At 34.8% G+C, this 22,445-nt stretch overlaps 1 protein-coding gene across 3 annotated transcripts in view; it reads right to left on the bottom strand.

The window, feature by feature from the left end:
* The window catches only part of fidipidine (coiled-coil domain-containing protein 93), a 38,672-nt gene that overhangs the window by 5,946 nt on the left and 10,281 nt on the right, over positions 1–22,445 (bottom strand). Inside the window, exons 4-14 of one of the 3 annotated variants that reach the window (XR_011335874.1) lie at positions 20,617–20,728; positions 17,814–17,969; positions 17,580–17,717; positions 16,950–17,018; positions 16,753–16,803; positions 13,792–13,887; positions 10,040–10,266; positions 4,434–4,547; positions 3,144–3,352; positions 1,969–2,095; positions 455–575 (exon numbers count right to left, since the gene is read on the bottom strand). Coding sequence is in view for 2 of the 3 variants with exons in the window: in XM_069845578.1 (XP_069701679.1) it covers positions 455–575; positions 3,144–3,352; positions 4,434–4,547; positions 10,040–10,266; positions 13,792–13,887; positions 16,753–16,803; positions 16,950–17,018; positions 17,580–17,717; positions 17,814–17,969; positions 20,617–20,728 (1,293 nt within the window). In the remaining variant the exon portion in view is untranslated. Of the gene's footprint in view, positions 1–454; positions 576–1,968; positions 2,096–3,143; positions 3,353–4,433; positions 4,548–10,039; positions 10,267–13,791; positions 13,888–16,752; positions 16,804–16,949; positions 17,019–17,579; positions 17,718–17,813; positions 17,970–20,616; positions 20,729–22,445 lie in introns of those variants that run through there. The other 2 variants (XM_069845578.1, XM_069845579.1) reach the window with 2 other exon arrangements.

The raw sequence follows: 22,445 nt of genomic DNA, 5'->3' as shown, positions 1-22,445 counted from the left end.
ATACCCATGGCTTGTCAGTATATTTTTTCATTAATAATCTTCCTTGTATGTAATCGTGAAAACTCTGTAACTAATTCAACAGTTCATAGCATAAATACGCGTCAAAAAATTACTTTCACACTCTATCAGCAAGTCTTTTGTGCTATCAAAAAGGAGTGCGTTATATGACAGTAAAAATTTTTAATTGCCTCCCTACGAATATAAAAAATGAAACTCAAAACATAAGATTATTTAGGGCCAAATTAAAGAAGTACCTAATTTCTCATGCCTTCTATTCTGTAGGTGAATTTATGACATTCAACAATGCTTCGTGAAATTGATACTAAAACTTTGTATTGTACTAGTAGATTATATTGTAAACCTCCTCTGAACTTTGCGCCAATGGCTGAATCATCAGGTATGGTATAATGAGATGAATCCCTGATGTGTTACGATTACGACAATAAGTACTTACTCAGTGTAGTTGTCAAGGATAGAGTTAAGCAATGTTAACTCTTTGCTCAGGTACAGTTTAGTGTCATCCAGAGTGTTGTACAAAGTGTAAAACTGTTTTGTCTCTTTGTGCTTGGCTGCCACTGAAAAAGAAAAATAGAAAAATCACTCTAGAAATGAAGAAAAAGAAAACGGTGCCATGAAATTGGCACATAATTTCGCTTTATGCCTTTTACCTGTTTTCGAAAAAACGCAGTTCTATCTTTAACAATTGAAAACTTGAAGTAAATAAAGATCTAGCAGTCAATATGGCAATCAGAATTGTCCCTTCAGAAACCCAGAATTACCTTTCAGAGTCTCAGAACCTGAAGCCATGACAAGACCTTATTTCCACAGTGCTTGTGAATGTCTGCAATGGTCTTCTGCTCCACAAAAAGAATTTCAAACTCAGCTCTCTTCATGAGCAGTCGCAATTTTGAACACTAACTGCATCATTGCCATCTAATGGAAAATGATGAAACTACATGGAGTTATGCAAGAAAGTTCCAATGTTCTGCATATAAAATTTTGCCCTTCTTCAATGAAAAGAGGCCGAAAAACAAATGTTATGCATTACTTAATGAATCATGTAACATTTCTACTTTCTTTTGGTTTGCTCCCATAAAAGTCTGTCCATCACTAACCTAAATCCATTACATGTAAGTCCTTCTTTAAGGTATAATATTTGTCATAGATTTTTACTAGATAAAATACATAGGGATAACAGATTATTTTTGGTGACGGTACCTTTTATAGTAGCCCTTACTTGTTGCTAGCTGATACTGTTTATCTAATGTTTGGTATATTTAATGTAATGTTGGATAACATTATGTTGACTGTGACAGGGAGACAGGGAATGATTGTGATCCACAGAAGAATTGTTCTGAGCCCTGTTTAGCAGTCCCACCTGGCTTTTTATTGACCAAATTACCATCACGTCCTTTAACCCATATAGGGTGCAGAAAAAATATGTGCAAAAAATTGGAGAGTAGGAAAGGGCCACAAAACTAAGTATTTTAAGAATAGGAACAAGCAGTCTCAGATGTTTCGCTGCGAGGCTGCAGGCGTTAGATCCAAAGCAGCAATTTTGTAGTCTGTTTGTGAATGGTCGAGTGGAAAGAAAACTCACTTACATTACGAAATAATAACATCACAGTCTAGTATAAACAGTCACGAAGCTCAATACGTAGGAAATATGCATCTATAGATAGTTGCTAACCACTAGGATTGCTACTATCGCCTCATCACAGACAATGCGAAATAGTACCGGCACAGTCTATTGTTCCTAGTATCCTCATAAACTCAAGTTTCGTGACTGTATATACTAGACTGTGATAACATGTTGATGGCTAGTCAGAAAACAAACTCTCTTACTGCAGTTTTTTATTTGGTTATTTAAAGACGCTGTATCAACTACTAGGTTATTTAGCGTTGATGGGATTGGTGATAGCAGGATGGTATTTGGTGAGATGAGGCCGAGGATACACCATAGATTACCTTACGTTTGGGGAAAACCTCGGAAAAACCCAACTGGGTAATCGAACCCACACCCGAGCGCAACTTTGGATTGGTAGACAAGCACCTCAACTGACTGAGCTATGCCAGTGGCCCCCTACTTCATTTACTGTAACACAGAAACATAACATATTTTCGGTTGGTCTAATCATCGCAGTATAGTAGTTCTCTTAAATCACTACTTTTATCAAATGTTGTAAGTTTAATGCACAACATGCGTTAAATTAAAAAAATAGCCCATTAACATTTTGATACCATGTGATCACAAGTTTATCATAGTTGGTGAATTTAACAGTAAACATCACATATGGAATAATGGACTTCAAATCAATATGGAAACATTTTGGCAAGCAACATAGCAGTGCAAGAAGGATTAAGACACTACCTGGAATATTTCAGGAGTGGTCTGGATCACTTTTGCTGTAGCAGTAATAGGTCTACTCTGTATTAAGGTTTGCCATCTTCGACAGGTGTGCTATAATCCATGTCCTTCATGGAACCCCAAATGAAAAAATCGCACGTGTCAAGTTAGAAGATCGTGGAGGCCATGCTATTGGACCACCATATGCGATCAACCTTTGCCAAATGTTGTAGTTACCGGTAAGTGATTTGATTGTATAAGTGCCAGTGGTTTATGTTTACATTTGACAAGTTATGAATATATTTCACAAAAATAGCAGCCTAGCTTCAACGTTGACATATGTCGATACATGTAGCTCCATATTGAAGAGTCTGAGACCACTTATTCCTATTCTTAAAATATAGTTTTGTGCCACCTTCCTACTCTCAAATTTTCTGTACGTATTTTTTCTGCAGCCAGTATAAGTGAATGGACATTATTCTAAACGATCACTTACAAGGGTTGGGTAACACTGTTGTAAGAGACTCGATAGATTACACTTTGTCCAATAAAAGAATAAAGGGATATAAACCATAGAACACCTACAGGTCTGTTCATCTTATGACAAAAAAGAATCACTGCCAATTCAGAGATATCAAGACTATATGCATGTGTTTACATCACTTTACTCTTTCGTTGGACAAACTTTAGTTACGGATATTTCGTTCAAGAACTATACTTGTATCATGTTATTATTTCCACTACCTCTGCTTGGAAGAATGTCGCGAATTTGCATAGTTAGGTAATTCATCCTTACCCTGGTTGTAGAGCTCAAGGAACCTACGCTGGTACTGCGCCAGCTCTGCACGCCCAGGCACTTCATCCAGCTGCCTCTGAAGAGCTGCAATGGATCTATTGCGCTTTGCAAGCAGCAGTCGCAGCTTCTGGACTCGTTCACGCTCCTCCTCATACTGTATTGTCACCTGATCACTGTCTTCATCTGGAGTTGCACTCTCCTGTGCACCTCTGCAGGCAATACAACAGTATGAGTCATGAAAAGTCTAAATACACAAGACTATCAAGTGACTATTCTCCACGGCAAATCTCCTGCATATGAGTAGAACCAATTGGAGATAGCTGCAGCATTGTAATATAAATGGCTTGTGTGAGAGAGTGACGGCAATACCACAGCCAGAGGGAGGGAGAAATCAGTTTCCCGTTGTGTTGAATATTTATCATGTTGTAGCTTCTACGATAGTCATTCAATCACACTGTAATTTTTATGATTGATAGGTAAATCAGGAAAGCATAGAAAAAAAATTCGATATCAAAATCTTTTTTAGAGAGAGAGAAAAAATATAACTTCGAAGTGATCTGTTCAAAATAGACATTTACACCTTCAAAAGTTGGTAAGCAGCTAGCTTTTTTGTTTTACACGTTAGATGGGGGGTCAAAGTGAGAGAAATGTTGAAAAAGAATGAAAATAACTTTTAAAAGTTATTGCTACTCAAAATCTTTACTGGTTTACGAGTTATGGCAAGTTAAACTACTGTTTTCGATTCGTCGAAGGATTCAAGACTCAGCCTTGTGTCTGTTAAAAGAAGGTGTCTTTGCACCAACACTATACTCTCTCACAGTGATCATGTGGTCAGCAAGATACACAGCTACCGCAGACAAGGCACAAGACAAGTACTCAGACAAGGATCAAACACCCAGTTTCATGGAATGGAGATAAGTCTCCATCCACGCAGAAAATCAAACCATGGACCAATTGGCTGGGAAGCACATGCACTAGCCACTGAGCCATAGAGGTGGACACACCATCATTAATAATGACAAAAGTAACAACACCAGTAACAAAACACAAAACAGATTCAAATGGTCCAACTCATAAAGAAAGGATGGTGATGGTGGTGGTGGTGGCATACCAAAGAAGAAGAGAAGAAAATGATAATAAAAAAAAGAGATAACGATAATGACAATAAGTACGGAGATTATTACAGTTAATGTGATTATGACAATAAGAAAAAATGATGAGATTGTATATTGTAAAGATAATGGTAACGGACAAGAAGATAAGATGACGATGATGATAGAAGTAACTTACTCGACTAGTTTCTGCAGCTTGCCCAGCTCCAGCTTGCACTGCTCCCTGAACTCCAGCTCCTGCTGCTTGAGGCTCTCGTTCAGTATGACCAGGGCTTGCAGCTTGCGCAGTATCCTGCAACAGCAAATAAACTGCAGCATGTAGGGTGTCGTGATGGAATCTACACTAAGGCTTGTCAATTAACAATCTACAACCCACAGGCTTCCAATATCGAAGTTATGGAAGTAGAGAGACTCACCTCCAATATGCGGACATGAGAAACACGAAGAGAATAAAAAACTGACAGGAAATATATAGAATCTCTTGCATGAAACGTTTATGTTATCAGTTGGGTTACTGTGATATTTAGATTTTTAAAGCATCGTGAATATGATTGAGAGTGAAATAAATTTAATGAAATTTATGTGTTATAGTTTTATTAATGATTATTTTTCCTTTGTTTCTTCACTGAATATGTATTGTGTAACTGTAAAAGTACATTAGACTCTCAGTAATCCGGCCCCCTTCTAGTGTACTTCCTATCACTTCTACTGCAATAGTTTTCAGGAAAATTTGTACCAAAACTATGTGTTATACTGTATTACATATACAGAATGGGCAAAATAAAACTGGCCCAGAAAATCTGTAATATTTACATTTATATATATTTATGCTCGACCATGCCGAAATGTAGTAATTATACACCTGGTAGCAGACCTTTAATGCATGTCATTAAAGTACACCTACTCATTAAAGGTCAGGTCTTCCAGCCAATGACGACTCAGGTTACAACTGTTCAGCCAATGACAGGTAAGCTTTCTACCGGTATAAAACCGCAAGTATCGATTATTCTCGGATATGCAATTGAAAGAGAATTAGCGAATCCAATACTGTCGCAGAAGGTTATGTTCTGTTACTATAATAATTAGCGTTAATTGTAAATAATATTCAAATAAATTCAATTTGTCATCTCGTTTTTCAATGTCTAATTTAATTTCAATGTTATCTCTGTAGATTCTTATGGCCTAGCAAGGTCAATGTGGACATCTGTTCCTCGGAAAAAATCAATACTTTCGTGTCTGCGCACATCTCACAACATACGGGACATTGCTAAAAAATTAATACTATCAAGTTAGAAATATGGTCGAGCATAAAAAGTCGTATGAAACTCGCCTATAATGGTAATTAAGAAGCTCGAATGAAAATTATGAAACTCGCTTGCGCTCGTTTCATAAATATCCATACTCACTTCTTAATTACCTTCATTATAGGCTCGTTGCATAATGTACTATTATACTTATAAGAGCAATGTTTTCTGGTGTTTGAACTCTTTTCGGATAGTTACGATTTTTATCCGCTACAGAGCCTGTTTCACGCCATTTTGCCACTAAGTTTTGCATTGCAGTCTTTGCTGGAGGTTTTGCCAAAACACGTTCACTCTGAAACTCTTACGCAAACAGTTCCACACACCTTCCCCATGAATTGTGCTTTGCATGAGCATGCATTGTTTTATCGTGAGCACCATTTAGTGTTGCATTCAACTGGCCACTAAACACGTCTGATCCTCTCACTCACTCAAATGTAATGACATAGCGAAGCTCGGGACAGAGCATGCAGGAGATGCACATGCGCGGAAATGTGACAGCAACCCATTGTTGCATCGAAATCATTGTCAGGGTCATTTCCACGTCAGTCTTATACATATAAATTCATATATTTCAAATATATTTTCTGTGGGCCAGTATTATTTTGCCCACCCCGTACATGATGGACTTATATGTATAGTACCTCTGATTGAGGTTCTGGCTGATATGTACATCTATCAGGCAGTACATCTCACTTGATGATATGCGTCAGGGGAATAACAATTGTTTGTATACATCTGAAGTCTGATTAGTGTAATATCCTATGTAGTCAGTGATGTATGCAATGGAGGGGGAAAGGAACTGGCCACCCTAACCCATTACTTCCTGGCTTAGTTGCCTCACGAGTGATGCCTTACTGATGTCACTTATGAGGTTCAGACCTGTCTTCAGACAGATGACTAAACAACAGACATATACATATTATACATATGCTGCCCACATGTGGTGCATTCTAGTTTCGATTTAGAAATGCAAGTGAAGTGATTGGCGCAGCTTATAACATTAAATTTAATGACATTTTTAAGCACTCTCAGTAATCTGGCACCCCTCTATGCAAGAACAGCAGGATTAATAAGAGTTTACTGTAATTACAATGTGACCACCATGATGGCACAGTGCTAATGAGCTCGACTAATAAGCCAGGGAACTCAGGTTCAAAGCCCTTCACCCTGAAGTCATAATTTGTGTTGGGCAAGCCTATGATCCAGGCAAAAACTGTTTTCGCTGGATATTCTGATTACCCTGTGATATCCCAACAATTCTCCATAAAAATCGCCATTCATTACGAGTGTATAGGACCACTGCCTATGGTGCACTCTGGACAGTCTCTGACGAACTAAGTGGTCTGTGATTCTCAGCACTAGTAATACAGTATCTATGAGCCAGCCGATAGAATCAGGGCAAATAATGGCAAGTTAAAGCCATGGATAGTAAAATGTTACTTATTTCCCTCCAGGCATTATCACATACGCCAGTATTTGTGGCCTCTGTCATAAAGAAATGGACATTTCTCCAATAAATTAACGAGCTTTTTACAATTCCATTTTAATTCTTAACCTATAAGAATTTAAAATGTATAAATATGTATAAAGACAGCTGAATGTTGTTATTTCAACAATACAGCACCAAACGGAAAAAGCCAAGTGTCTATCTGACAGCTTCCGACTAAAATGCACCATTGAAAATTATTCTTGCTGATAAATACCAATCATGCAACACTGCACCACAATGTATCATGGCACATAATTTTGCAGCCTCTCATTTAAATATATTAATGTGCCGTAATACAACATATAGGTGAGCAGAACATAACAGGACGAGGTGAGGAGACAAAAAGCACGAAAGAATACTGGGAAGAAGATGGAGAGGAAGAGAATGAAAACAAGGACGAGAAAGAGAATGACAAAAAGATTAAGAAAAAAAAAGAAAACTGAAGGGACACTGAAAAGAAGATAAAAAAGGACAGAAAAAAATACAACGTGGGTGAGAAGGGAAAGACAAGAAGAAGGAGATTGAGAACGAAGAAGTGGGCGAGACAGAAGGAAGTGGAAGGAGCTTATGGAGAAGGAAAGAGAAGAGTAAAAAAGGTACAGAATAAAGAAAAAACGAAAGAGAAAAAAGAAAAGAAGGTGATAAATGACAATGGAAGGAGTCCATAATTCCACCTATTTTTAAGAAGGGGGACAAGACCAACTGTGGTAACTTTCCAAGAATATCACTTTTGTTGATGTCGTACAAAACTTTGTCCAATATTCTTTTGAGAAGATTAACTCCGTATGTAGATGAAATTATTGGCGATCATCAGTGCGGTTTTAGGCGTAATAGATCGACTACTGATTAGATGTTTTGTATTTGACAGATATTGGAGAAAAATGGGAGTATAAGAGTACAGTACATCAGTTATTCATAGATTTCAAAAAGGCATATGACTCGGTTAAGAGAGAAATTTTATATAATATTCTTATTGAATTTGGTATTCTCAAGAAACTAGTTCGATTAATTAAAATGTGTCTCAGTGAAACTTACAGCAGAGTCCATATACGCCAGTTTCTATATGATGATTTTCCAATTCACTGTGGACTAAAGCAAGGAGATGCACTATCACCTTTTAACCACTTCCCTTATTATCCCGAGTTAACTCGGATTGCTAACATGTGTCAAAATTTATTAACCCGAGTTAACTCGTTTAAGTCCCACTGCCTACTTCATAGTGATTTTTTAAGTATGTAAGAAAATTAGTGATGTAATAATAATAATAATAATAATAATAATAATTTATTTTAGCTGGCAGAGTTAAGGCCGTAAGGCCTTCTCTTCCACTCAACCAGCAAAAAGTGTATATACATATGCATGAACTTACAAAGAATTCAACAATTTGATTTAGATGAGAGTTACATGTATACAAGAGTTCTTTACGAATTAAACAACAAAATACTATGAACTATTAATTAAACACTGAAATAAACTGTGTAGCAGAATTAAACTAAAATAGCCTACATAGAATGTTAATATATTTCAAATGATATTAGATAATAGAAAGAGATTATTATTATTATGATGTACAGTGATTCTGCAATATTAAATGACCTCTTTACGAAAATAAAAAAATATGACACTTTTTTTTCACAAAACTGGTAAAATAAATAGTAAGGGAAGAGGTTAACTTTGCTCTAGAATATGCCATTAGGAAAGTTCAGGATAACAGACAGGGTTTGGTATTGAACGGGTTATATCAGCTTCTTGTCTATGCAGATGACGTGAATATGTCAGGAGAAAATCCACAAACGATTAGGGAAACACGAAAATTTTACTTGAAGCAAGTAAAGCGATAGGTTTTGTCCTGAAAAGACAATGTATATGATTATGTCTCATGACCAGAATATTGTACGAAATGGAAACATAAAAATTGGAGATTTATCCTTTGGAAAGGTGGAAAAATTCAAATATCTTGGAGTAACAGTGACAAATATAAATGACACTCAGGAGGAAATTAAACGCAGAATAAATATGGAAAATGCTTGTTATTATTCGGTTGAGAAGCTTTTGTCATCTAGTCTGCTGTCAAAAAATCTGAAAGTTAGAATTTATAAAACAGTTATATTACCCGTTGCTCTGTATGGTTATGAAACTTGGACTCTCACTTTGAGAGAGGAACAGAGATTAAGGGTGTTTGAGAATAAGGTTCTTAGGAAAATATTTGGGGCTAAGAGGGATGATGAGAAAGTTACACAATGCAGAACTGCACGCATTGTATTCATCTGACATAATTAGGAACATTAAATCCAGACATTTGAATTGGGCAGGGCATGTAGCACGTATGGGCGAATCCAGAAATGCATATAGAGTCTTAGTTGGGAGACCGGAGGGAAAAAGACCTTTGGGGAGGCCGAGACGTAGATGGGAGGATAATATTAAAATGAATTTGAGGGAGGTGGGATATGATGATAGAGAGTGGATTAATCTTACACAGGGTAGGGACCGATGGCGGGCTTATGTGAGGGCGGCAATGAACCTGTGGGTTCCTTAGAAGCCATTTGTAAGTAAGTAAGATGATAAATGAGAAGGAAGGAGAGAGCAAGAGAGAAGAAAGTGGAAAGAGGTTACAGAGGGAAAAGAATAGCAAAAGCAAGTACAGGATAAAGAAAATCATAAAGAAAAAGAAAAGGGGAAAGGTGATTAAATGAGGAAGAAGTAAATGAAGGAAAGCGAGGCGAGAGTGAAATGAAGAAGAGTAAATAGAACTGAAAGGAAGAAAAATAGGGAAAGGGAATTGAGTAAAAAAGGAAGAAAGCGAGAAGACAACAGTAAGAGGGAAGAGAAAAAAAAGTTGAAGGGAAGAAAATAAGGAGAATGAGAGATGAAAAGTGGGAAGGGAAAATGGAAGGAAAAGGAGAAAGTGAGAAAGAAGAGAGAGAAAGAAATGGAAGGAAAGATGGAGAGGAGCAGAAATTGGGCGAGAAGATGAAGGGAGTGTGTACACACCCCTGGTTCTCGTCCGTCTCCAGAGCCTCCAGCTCCTTGAGCACCTGGTCCACTTGGTTGTGGGCAGCTCGCACTTGATGCAGCTGTGCGCTCTCCTGCTGGATTGCTGCCTCCAGCCGCTCCTTCTCCTTCTGCAGCTTCAACTCCCGCTCTTCTAGGGCTGCTTTCTGCTTCTCCAAGGCCACCAGCGCCCTCGCCTGGCTCGATGGTGAACCACTACCTCTCTCCTGCAAATACCATCACAGGAAGCTTCCATTATCATCTAATCAATAAATTGGAGAGATGTATATTGTATAGAAACATAGATCTTAAATTTACAACTGTTTTTAATCTTTATATGTAGGCAGTTAATCAGGCTCTACCATTAAAATCTATTAAGGTAACAACTAAAAACAAAATAAACATTGGTATATTGAAGATTTACGTCCATTAAAAGAAAATTTTAATTCTCAAAATATTCTAAATGAATATAATTACTATAAGAAGTTACATAAGACTGCAATAAAAGAAACAAAGCTATTATATCTGCAATGTTTGGGAAAAGTGGCATAAGTAAATTTCCACAAAAAATTTTTATTAGTTTATTGACAATTTACAGAACATCTAATCTCTTGGGAAAAGAGACATAAGAATTTCTCCCATTAGAATAATTCATACAGAAAAAAATCAAATTGACATTAACCAGTGTGAAGACAGTTTTTTCCCTTCTAATGTAAAATTAACATTTCTGACTTGTGCCACTTTTCCCGAGCACTACAGATATTATGGTAATCTTATTTCGAATTCACAAAATTAACATACCGCTACATAGCATATAGTTAACAAAGTGGCCAATACTAACAGTAAAATTTTCAATATCTCTACAGATATTAATTGTGATAACTTTAATAATTTCTTTGTTAATAATGTTAAGCAAATTAGTGAGAATATACCAAATAGTAATTTTAATTATGTACATTAAATTACTAAGATGTTCAAACCTGAATGTAATTTTTTTTTTGGAAATATTAAAGTTGAGGATACTTTTATGACTATAACAAACTTAGTAAGTGTTTAGATATATATGGTCTAAACTCACAAATACTGAAAATCTCAGAGACCTCATTTATTTAACGAATTCATAAGTTGTGGTAGATATCCTGTCGAACTGAAGAATGTGAAGGTTATACCATTGCACAAGGGTGGTAGCAGGAATATAGAATCAAACTTCAGACGTATATCTATAGTTCCTGTATCTTCTAAAATTTTTGAAACATCACTACATGCACAAATGTCCAGATATTTGAAGTGCATGTGATGCTGTGTATGATTTAGTTGATAACGTTATTAATTATTTAGAAGAGGGTTCACTTGTTTGTTTTCGATCATATATGTAAAAAGCTTCTGATACTGGTATTAATCACACGATATTATGTAATAAACTCACATTTTATGCATTTCAGGATATTGCTGTAATCTTTTAGATTCTTATTTACAACATGGAACACAGATTGTTTACTTAAGTGAATCTTTTTCTAAAGGTAAATTAGTTAAATTTAGAGTGCCCTAGGGCTCTATATTGGGGCCAATCCTCTTTAATATTTATACAAATGATCGACCATGTAACATTGGAAATACTAACAATCATAGTTATTTGTTTGTTGATGACTTTGGATTAAAGGTTTCTTGTAACACTTTAATAAATTTTATGCTCGACCATGCCGAAATGTAGTAATTATACACCTGGTAGCAGTCCTTTAATGCATGTCATTAAAGTACACCTACTCATTAAAGTACAGGTGTTCAGCCAATGACAACTCAGCTTACTGGTGTTCAGCCAATGACAAGTCAGCTTTGTACCGTTATAAAACCGCAAGTATCGATTATTCTCGGATATGCAATCGAAAGAGAATTAGCGAAAAGTCACGGAGGCTGGAAATCCAATACTGTCGCAGAAGGTTATGTTCTGTTACTATAATAATTAGCGTTAATTTTAAATAATATTCAAATAAATTCAATTTGTCATCTCGTTTTTCAATGTCGAATTCAATAATCAAGGTTATATCAAGTTTAACAGGATTACATTAAGGTCAATGACATTATTGTTCCTCGGAAAAAAATCAATACTTTCGCGTCTGCGCACATCTCACAATTCATGACCTAGATCAAGATCACTTCTGATCTTGTCAGATACAAATAAAATGTATACATCTGAATAATTTCAAGTTATAAATATGGTCGAGCATAAAAAGTCATATGAAACTTGCCTATAATGGTAATTAAGATGCTCGTATGAATATTATGAAACTTGCTTGCGCTCGTTTCATAAATATCCATACTTGCATCTTAATTACTATCATTATAGGCTCGTTGTATAATTACTATAAAATAACAGCTTTATAATTATAGTACACTATTACAGGACTGGTGTTCCACTATTAATCTGTCATTAAATAAGGATAAAACTTGTGAAATTTTGTTTACTGCTGCTACAGAATAGATTGATGTTAATACTTCTTTAAAGTTTCTTGCTATTTGTATTGATTTTAGATTAAGCTGGGATGTTCATATACAATATATAGCTAAGAAAATATTTTACTTCAGGTGTACTATGCACAATTACACAGTTTGATTTGTTATGGTATCACGTTATGGGGCAATAGTTCACTTTGTGATGAAATATTTAAGTTAAATTACAAAAAAAAAAAAAAAAAAAAAAAAAAACAAAAAACAAAAAAAACCAAACAAAAAAACACAAAAAAAAAAAAAGAAGAAAAAAAAAAGGTCTTCGAATAATCTATCAGGAATCTTATCTAGCTTACTGCAAACCATTGTTTTCAAAATTAGAGTAATGACTGTCCCAAGTCTTTATATATTTTATACACTTTTAAATGTAAGAAAAGGCAAAGACAAATTTAAAATAAATAATACTCACCATAGTCATTTTACCAGAAAAATGAACCTTTAATAAATTCTATCATTTTAGTATGTCTCAAAAGAATTGGTATTTTATGTCAGTTGAATTTTATATATCGCATTTATAAAATAAAACCAACTGCCCTTCAATAAGAGTGACCACAAAAGAGTTCCTTTGCGCAAATTGCATATACAAACCAGTTTGCAGAAAATGAGAGTGTAAATGGTGTTTTATAGACCAATCATTCTGGCAAAAATTAGAGGAAATATTTCTTTTATTGGTCTTTGGTATTAGCAAAATTAATATAAGAACCACCTTTCACAAGAGGAGAATAACAACAAAGAAAATGGAAAACAAACTAAATGAAATCTAAACCAATGTATTTTCAAATCTCTGGCGCATATGAATAGGTGACCTTTCAAAAGAGTTATGGTTCAGTTACCGAAGTGTACATTTCAGAAAGCATTTGAAGTGATTGGTTTCTACAATGATGATTCTGTCTGACAAATTTGTAAAGAAGATGAGATATAGTTTACTGGAATGTGAACCTCTCGGAAGTAGAAGATAGATATCCGATCTTTTGGAGAAGTAGAAGATCCTAATAATGAGACAAAACTTCTGCAACTTGTTTAGAATAGCACTGTTAGAAATTGAAGGCTGTGACAAAGAATCAAAATGAAGATAATGTTGTCTTAATTTATCTCATTTAATCGACATACGTACACACATTTCATATTCAAGACACTACATAGGAATAATTTCTTTTTAACATCAGCCTAAATGTATGTCTTTACAGTTAGCAACTGCACTACCCAGATTTCATAAACTTCCAAAGGAATAATATGACAAAACTCACCTCGGCTTGTAGTTCTGCATATCGTTCAGCTGCACGAGCAATTTCCTGAGCTTGTAAGTTGACAATGTTACCAACTATACCTGCAGTCAGACGACTCTGCAAAGCAAACATCCAGTAATGTTATTAGACTTTTAAAAGGCAAGTTATTCAACACTGTTTGATACTATATTTCATATACACAAGATATTATAGCTATTTTTTCTGTGTCTTATCTGTTACTTCAGATGTTAATGTCAACTTATGAAATTTCCTTGTTTGCTTATTTTGCAGAAAGTATGGCAAAGGAACCCCATGGAATTGGCTTCATAGGAAAAGAAAATCTGATGTTTTTTCTGCCAGTCATAAAAGTATTCAGAGGAGAGAGGTGAATTTGACAAACAAATGGGGCAGATACTCCTTTTTAACAAAAAGTCTAAATTAAATATAATGAACGTTTTTATTTATTACATATTTATGATAATGTGAAAGTAACACAATGGAAAATAAATGTTATTACATGACAAAATTAAAAATAATACTATCTCAAAATTAAGATTATATGGATCTCATTATTGCATGGTTTAATAAGAGACATGTATTCCATTGCATCACTGCTGATGTGTGAAGTTTCTTGATTCAATATTTTCAGACATAATTATCTGTAGGTAACTTAAATGTTCTGTACATTTAATTTTAGAATTCTACTTATACTGCTTTATTTGTACCAGTACTCAGATTGATAGGCATACTGAGATATTTGGTATTTTAAACCACAACTTCTCTGGTGCTTTGTAATACAGGGTTGTTTCCGATCTCTGATAACAAATTTGAATGATGTCATGTGGGTCAGGAATCACACCTACAGCTGAATTGTGGCGATAGGTGACAGACCAGTAGTGAGTGATTTCATAATCAGAGTGCGCAGTGTATCACAGTAGCAATGCCCAAGAAAATCGAGCCTTTTTGGGAGGGGTACATAACAACTATTTCTGATGCCAAGTATAGTTACGTGAAAATCATAGGAGCCTGCAAAACATATGGTTTCATTATTTCCAAGAAAGACATCTTGTGTGAACCTAATAAGACTAGCAAAGCTCGGATGGGATTAATTACAAAGTGGAAAAAGCAAGCAAATCCACTCCCCGTCACAAGTAGCCGCACCTCACGAGATGATACAAATTAATTCCATTTGAGCTTTACCAATCTTATTTACCTTTCTTGGAAATAACGAAACCTCGTTTATTGCAGGCTTCTTTTATTTTCACTTACTGTACTTGGCATTGGAAAGGACCGTAATGTACTCCTCCCAAAAAGGCTCGATTTTCTTGGGAATTTCTGCTGTGAATCACCGTGCACTCTGACTATGAGATCACTCACTACTGATCTGTCACCTCGCGCCACAGTTCAGCTGTCATGTGACTCCTGACACACATCATGTCATTCAAATTCGTTATCAGAGATCGGCCACAACCCTGTATGTGTCCCAAGTTTGGTAACATTTAAATATAATTGAATTTATAAGAACTTGCAAACAATAGTTTTAACGATAATTTTATTACACTATAACCTTAATAATATATATTTTGGAGATAAACCACGCTAGTGATTTACTTCTGCTAACTTCAAATTGAAACTATAATTAAGAAGAGTCATGAAGTAATGCCAGTACAATAAATAATCAAACTGGATGCTGAACAGATTTAATTTTATGCTTTTAAATAAGCAAAATAAAAGTATAAATACATGCGAGATGTAGAATATCTTCAAGATCATGCAACAACCAGTGTTCTATGAGACCTGTCCGATTTAAATATTCTAATTTTATGTATGTCCTAGATACTAGGTACCGACTGCCTTCCAATTTCAATTGAGCATTTATGTACTATGTACCAATTACACAGATATGTTAGTTATTAAATGTATTGCATGCAAAGTATAATAAAGGAAAGCAATGTATATAAATTATAGTAAGTACAAATAAAAATATGAAAAATGTTATCATACAGCATACAGACCATATTTCATTTACAAGATGGCTGCTTCAAAATTGGACATTACTTATTTTTAAATATATTTTATATTCCTTTTTAAGTAGAAGAATAGCAGAAAACGTGAGATATTACACCAAATACTTCAGCCACCATCTCAAGTAAAATTCGGACTGAATTTTGTCATTATTTATTGCAGTGGTATCAAAATTTTCGATATTTTACATGACTAAAACCATTAAATGATTACTGATAATCAACTAGTATTCATAATAACACGGTTAAGTATTGTTTAAGAATTTCACGTTGTACAATGGTACGAAAATTTTGGTTTTAGAAACACCATGTCCTAGCTGCAGAAACAACTGACGAAGTAACATAATGGCTCTATCATCAGGAAAGGCGAAGATTAAATAGTTATGTTTCATTTTCCGTACCTCAACCTGATAACGAATTTGACAGATAGATCTGAAACACTGGATGTTTGTACAGCTATGACAAGGTGCAAAACCCAAAAAATTTAGCACCAAATCACAGTTGACTATATGATAAACATTTATATTTTTTGTATAAAAATAAATTTAAGAGTCTCAGGTTAATTTTCTATAATTTTATCTCTTAACAAATAACCTCTTTTGGTGCCCTGTCATCTATAGAAACAAGGTGAAAATCACCTGCTACTCATCATCCTCAACTATCATCTTATCAGTGAGGACAATAAATTCAACTTTAAGAGATATAACCGAATTTCTCTGAAACAATCTAAATTCTTTTTCTTGCTTTATGACTAAAAAGTGTAAGATAAATAGTTTTCCAGAAACTTCTTTATAATATAAGTCAGTGAAGTACTGCATAATGCCAGTGAAGTACTATTAAGAAATTATATCATTCTTTGTAACGAGCGTTTTCTTTGCGAAATATTTAATCTAGAGGAAGTAGAATAATGTCTGAGAGTAATCTATTGCAATCCTACAGAAAGTAAGAAATATTGTACCTCCTGCTCTCCCATCTGCGCCATGCTCTTCATCAGGATCTCAATTCGTTGCTGTGAAACATGCACGAAAACACACAGCTTACTACTACTGAAACACAAAGCTAATTCACACCAAAATAAAGCAAACACAACTCAAACATTAGTTTAATAAGTAATACAACATCCATCTCTATAGTATTCCTTAATTAACGTTTTACCTCTTCCAGTCTCTGGGTCTCCTGTGTTTCCGGAGACATTGGTTGCCCTGTTTCCTCATTCGTATCTCCCTAGAACACACAATATCTTTACCTGCAACATTCTAATACACAAATAAAATGCTTACTTTCACACACTTCTAGAGTTCGATACTTCCTGCATTTTAAGGTTATTCATATGAAACAATTCACTATAAAATTATGTACACTGAGTAATCAATTTAACTCCACTGATACAGTTTTATCCATTTGTGTTAATCTCCTAATGTGTTCTGGTGCTACAGCACATTGGCATTTCTGTTGAAATTAGAGTTGAATTCTCAATATCTCCATATTGAGGGCAACCAATACTTTTAGGAAAAAGATTCAATTACTTTATGATTCAGAAATACTGAATTCTCTTGACGTAGCTTCCTTCAGAACAAAACTATAACCGTAAGTCTCATGAAATAAATTGTCAAGAAAGTGTTAAAGGTGAAAACTACCAGCCATTTCTCACTCACGTCAAAATTCAACAGAATATCATAAACAGAAGCCGTAATTTCTGCCTTAAACATGTCCATGCTAGAATTATTGCTTTCAGGTCAGCAGAATCCATATCTGAAGGCTCTGAAAGCCACCAAACTTACTCACAGCAGATTCTGCAGTAGCCGATAAGGAAACTGCTGAAATATTGTACCCATACTCTAGGAGAGTGCTCTGAACTCGTGATTCTTCTTCTTCTGGAGGTGCATCTTTTCGGCGAAAGCGACGCTGTGGTCGATAAACATCCTACAAAGAAGTTTGCATATGATTTACCTATGCAAAAGTACAAGGAAATTTTATGATGAAGGTAAAGTAATGATACAAACCACTAGCAACACTTGCCTTGATTGTACGGATATTCCTTAGAATGCTTTCTTGTTGCGCTAGCACTGCTTGCTCTTCAGGAAGTGGACAAAGTTTATGAAACTGGCTAACTGCAAACGACCTAACAAAATCCCCCATCTCTTCTCTGGTTTCTACTGATCTCTTCACGAGCCACTGAAAAAATAACAAAGTGAAGTAAATGCTACATTAGAGATTTATTATCAGGGAAATGTAGTATTACCTGCACTTAATATGTATTTGTTAATGATAATAAAATTTAAACATGTAATTATCACTTAACACAGAAACAGTCACAATGATCTTCATTTACAAAAGCTGATCTCTTTACCCCTTAAATGCTCCCTTCACTATACAGAGTGTTAATAATATGTGGAAAACCTTTGGAAAATGGATAGAGAACCTAAAAGGAAGCAAAAACGTTCTTGTAAATATATACAGTAGACAATTTCGCTTTGTTTTTTAATTGCAAGTATTTTTTAGTTCATACATGTTTGCTTATTACTAGAGACGAGAATTCCATGCAAATGCATGTTTTTATAGGAACACATGACATAGCTCAAACTTAGTACTTATCCATTTCATTACTTTCCGGTTCCAAATATGTGTACTTTTTCTGTGCATATTTGCATGTTTTGCCCCTTTTCAGGGATAAAAACATGCATATTGCATATTTAAGCCATTTTTTATCTTAATCATGCATATAATATACATTATATTCAGTTTAAATGCATGTTTTAATGGTTTTGAGTGGACACCTCAGTTCCTCGATTTTTATATCCCTCATTGTAGCTTCAGGAATCAGGATAGAAGAAGAAAAAGAAAAAAAAACTAAATAACAGAAAGAGGTTTATTTATGTTCGCACCCATAACTTCTTGCAATGTAGAGAAGTCATTCTCTGCCTACAAAAACATATTGACTGACAAGCCCAGAAACCAATAAATTTAGAAATGTTGTTAGTTGCAAATCAAGTTTTCAGGTATAACTCCCAGTAAAGTTGATTTGAATAATTTCGAGGGAAAAATTGTTCCGAGGCCGGGCATCGAACCTGGGACCTTCGATTAAACGTACCAAGATACTCTTTGTACCATCTAAGAGTTGGCCTTCCTCTACTTCTCCATCTTCTGAGTGTGAATGTTTTTTTGTTTTGTTTTGTTTTGTTTTTTCCCGGAATGATAGTTTCTTGCATTAATTTAAATATACTGAGTGAGTCATGATGGTTAATAGCATTTATGGATCCAATTCTATAATTGTTTTGAGCACAAAATGTCATGTGAATATGAGTTTTATTCTTAATATTTAAGAAGCTACAGCCATTTGAAAATAAAGAGAATGGAAAATGTAGTGTGCAGAACAAAAGGAAATTAACAACAAATACAAGACAAATGCTTTACAAACCATTTTATTAATGAAAGCATCAGTGAACCACATGTTGTGTATATATAATTTTTCTTGTGTCTGTGAGATTTCTCCGTAGATTTCATATTTTCGAGTTAAACTAGGCCAAAGTATTGCACTACCAGCCTTCTCCCTCCTGTTTTCTCCCCTCGTTTTACCACCGAATGCACCACATTCCCCTGCCTTAGCAACTTTCTGAGGGGTGAATCACGGCGATTAATGGTCTGCTGACTATGTGGCCAAAGCCCTGGGAGAGTTTTCCCTAATGCCCACCAGATAGCAGCAAGGCACAGGCAGAGGCACTCATCTTAAAAGTGGGGGAAATGCTTCCTTCCCATTGGCCCGTGTCCACGTGGCATCATTAGTCACGTGACGGGGCAGAGCCATGACTCCTAATACTGTAAAAGGAGCACCTACGCAGCCCCAGATCAGGCTCTCATCTTCAAACCAACTGCTTCTCATCTCCCCTCACCCCAATTCTCTCCTACAACATTTCTGTCTTCGATTCCCTCCCGTTTAGCCTGGGTTGCTTTGGTCATCAACTTCCTTCCTTGAATATCCCTTTTTGTGGACGCTGATCGCAGCCATTGGTATCTAAATTTGATTTTAAATTGTAGCCTTTCCTTTGTAATGTGTTGTTTGTGAATAAGTTATAAATGAAAGAATGTATCAAATTTTATTGTTGCTAATGTGTGGTTGTCAAGGAGAGAGTGATTTAAAAAAAAAAAACTTAATTCATAAGTGCTCTGTGAATGAAGTCACTATTTAGGTTGTTAAGTTTAAATACCAGTCATCAATAAAAATACTTTAACGAAGCATTTGCAATTGTATAGAGTTTTATGCCTAGACTTTTAAAATGATGAAGGTTCAAATTAAATTTGAAGTGTTTAGGTGCATTATCTGAAATAATAATATTGTATAAAGAAATTAGTAATTTCCATGTAAACACAGTTATAAATACTGGCAGTACTTCTATTTTAATTTCAGTGATGATTCATATTAACAATGCATGTTTTTTCTAAGAATTAAAAAAATTGAATCACAATTTTTGGGAAGCACGGAATAATAATAATAATAATAATAATAATAATAATAATAATAATAATAATGATGATGATGATGATGATGATGATGATGATGATGATAATCATCCAGTCACGAATTTAGACCATAATTGGGTTGGTTAGTTTTGATTTTTATCTAAAAAGTTTCTTGAATGGTTTTTCTGGTCGTCTTTTCTTTCAGATTGGCAATTTATAATTTAACTTATTAAAGTTAGTAGACCAAAGAACAGATAAAACATTTATCATTACTTAAACCGAGAATACACATGATGATTGTTTGAATCCACTGTTTGGTAAAACTGCTACAGTAGTAGAAAAAGTATTTTAATTTGATACTCACTTGTATGACTGGAAATATATGAATAAAATCGAGTCCCTGTATCTGATGTGGCTCGATGCGGTGGGGACACTTCATTTCTGGCAGGACAGCCACAATTTTTTCTGTCAGAGCACTGTGGAATAAGAAATAATGAAGTCACGTTTTGCAATAATTCAGGTCCTTTATCAGGTTGTGTGTTACAGTCTTAATTTCTTAAACTGTTATTAAAAAGATACACAAAAATACAATCATTTATTCTGCACCTAAATATAATATCGTCGTTGTTCCTGCAATAACTTCTATGTGACATATTTATAGATTTTCAGATTTTTATTCTATTAAATAACTTAAATAGTGATACAGCAAATAATAAAATCTCCTATATGCAATTATATATCTTTCTTTATAAAATGTGAGAATAATCTCCCATGTACCACTGCCATAGAATGAATAAATGTGTTTTTTCTTCCTACTGAAAAATTATATATTTTGCACATAACTTAGGAGTTAGTGCAGGAACGACGATATAAACTTTAATTTTCTAGATTGCAGATGTAGACATGGCAGTCATTCGTGCACTGTACTAATCTCTAGTATTATCTTCCTACTTACGATAACCAGCATTAAAAAGCAAGATGAATTCAGATCACAGTAAAATGAATTGCTCATAACAAGGGCTGTTTACAACTTAGTTACCATAAATCCTTTAAGAAAGAGGATGAACCGTAAGTAATGTCATTAATTCCAGGGGGTTATTCTTTGGGATATTTCAAACAAAAAGGTGAAATATAATTTTGCCCGTTTCTGCTTTCTTTTCGAGATAAAAATTGTTTTATATGAAAAATTTCGTAGCGTGTTTTGGAAAAACCATTGATTTAATTCCCAAATACATCTCATTTCTCGTGAAAATCAACAACTGAATAGACTACAGTGGACTATAGTGGACTTTATGTTGTCAGCAAACAGCTGGATACATTAAGAAGATTGATTGATTTAATTCCCAATATGCTCAGTCAATTTAAGACAGCAGTGTATTATGATAATAAATTACTGAAAGAATTTTAGTTTTGTTCTTTAAATGTGCAGAAATTTGATCTGAACAAATGTAACTTTTCCTTCCGAAAAGAATTTTACAATTTTATATTTCTTTGCATCAAAACAACGAAAACAAAAAACTTAATTTGCAATGTGGTGGCCCATGTTCTGAGACAAATTCATCTACAGTTTGTATATGCCCATATTGAAGAAGAAGAAGAAGAAGAAGAAGAAGAAGAAGAAGAAGAAGAAGAAGAAGAAGAAGGAGGAGGAGGAGGAGGAAAGGGAGGAGAAGAAGAAGGAGAAGGAGGAGGAGGAGAAGAAGGAGGAGGAGAAGGAGAAGGAGGAGAAAGAGGAGAAGGAGGAGGAGGAGGAGGAGGAGGAGGAGAAGAAGAAGGAGGCTAGAAATGCCTGCCCTTGACATACCTGCATTAGGTCATTCAACAAATGAAAAGACAAACACACATCATCTCTCTATTATTATAACACTTTTCATGCAACTTAGTTCATACATCTCATCTTCTTCGTGGCTACAATATTTTGTTCGATTGCATGTAATATTTAATTTATCATAACTAACAGTGACCGAGTCTCAACATTACAACTTTGATAAGCATCACTGCTTAAGCTAAAATGGCTCGTGTTGTTCTAAGCAGCTAACAATCCGCGATATCCATGAACTAAGCTGCATGAAAAGAAGTATAGTACATTAGTTATCCAATTAGTTATCAATAAATGATAAGAAAAATACATGCTGTATCTCTTTTACTATTACATAATGACTTGTCTAGCTAAGTAATTCAATAAATAGACAA

This window comes from Periplaneta americana, chromosome 14 (assembly GCF_040183065.1).
Source record: "Periplaneta americana isolate PAMFEO1 chromosome 14, P.americana_PAMFEO1_priV1, whole genome shotgun sequence".
In the NCBI taxonomy this organism is placed as follows: Eukaryota; Metazoa; Arthropoda; class Insecta; order Blattodea; family Blattidae; genus Periplaneta; species Periplaneta americana.
The sequence above is the reverse complement of the archived record's forward strand: the minus strand, read 5'-3'. Positions and strand labels throughout refer to the sequence as shown.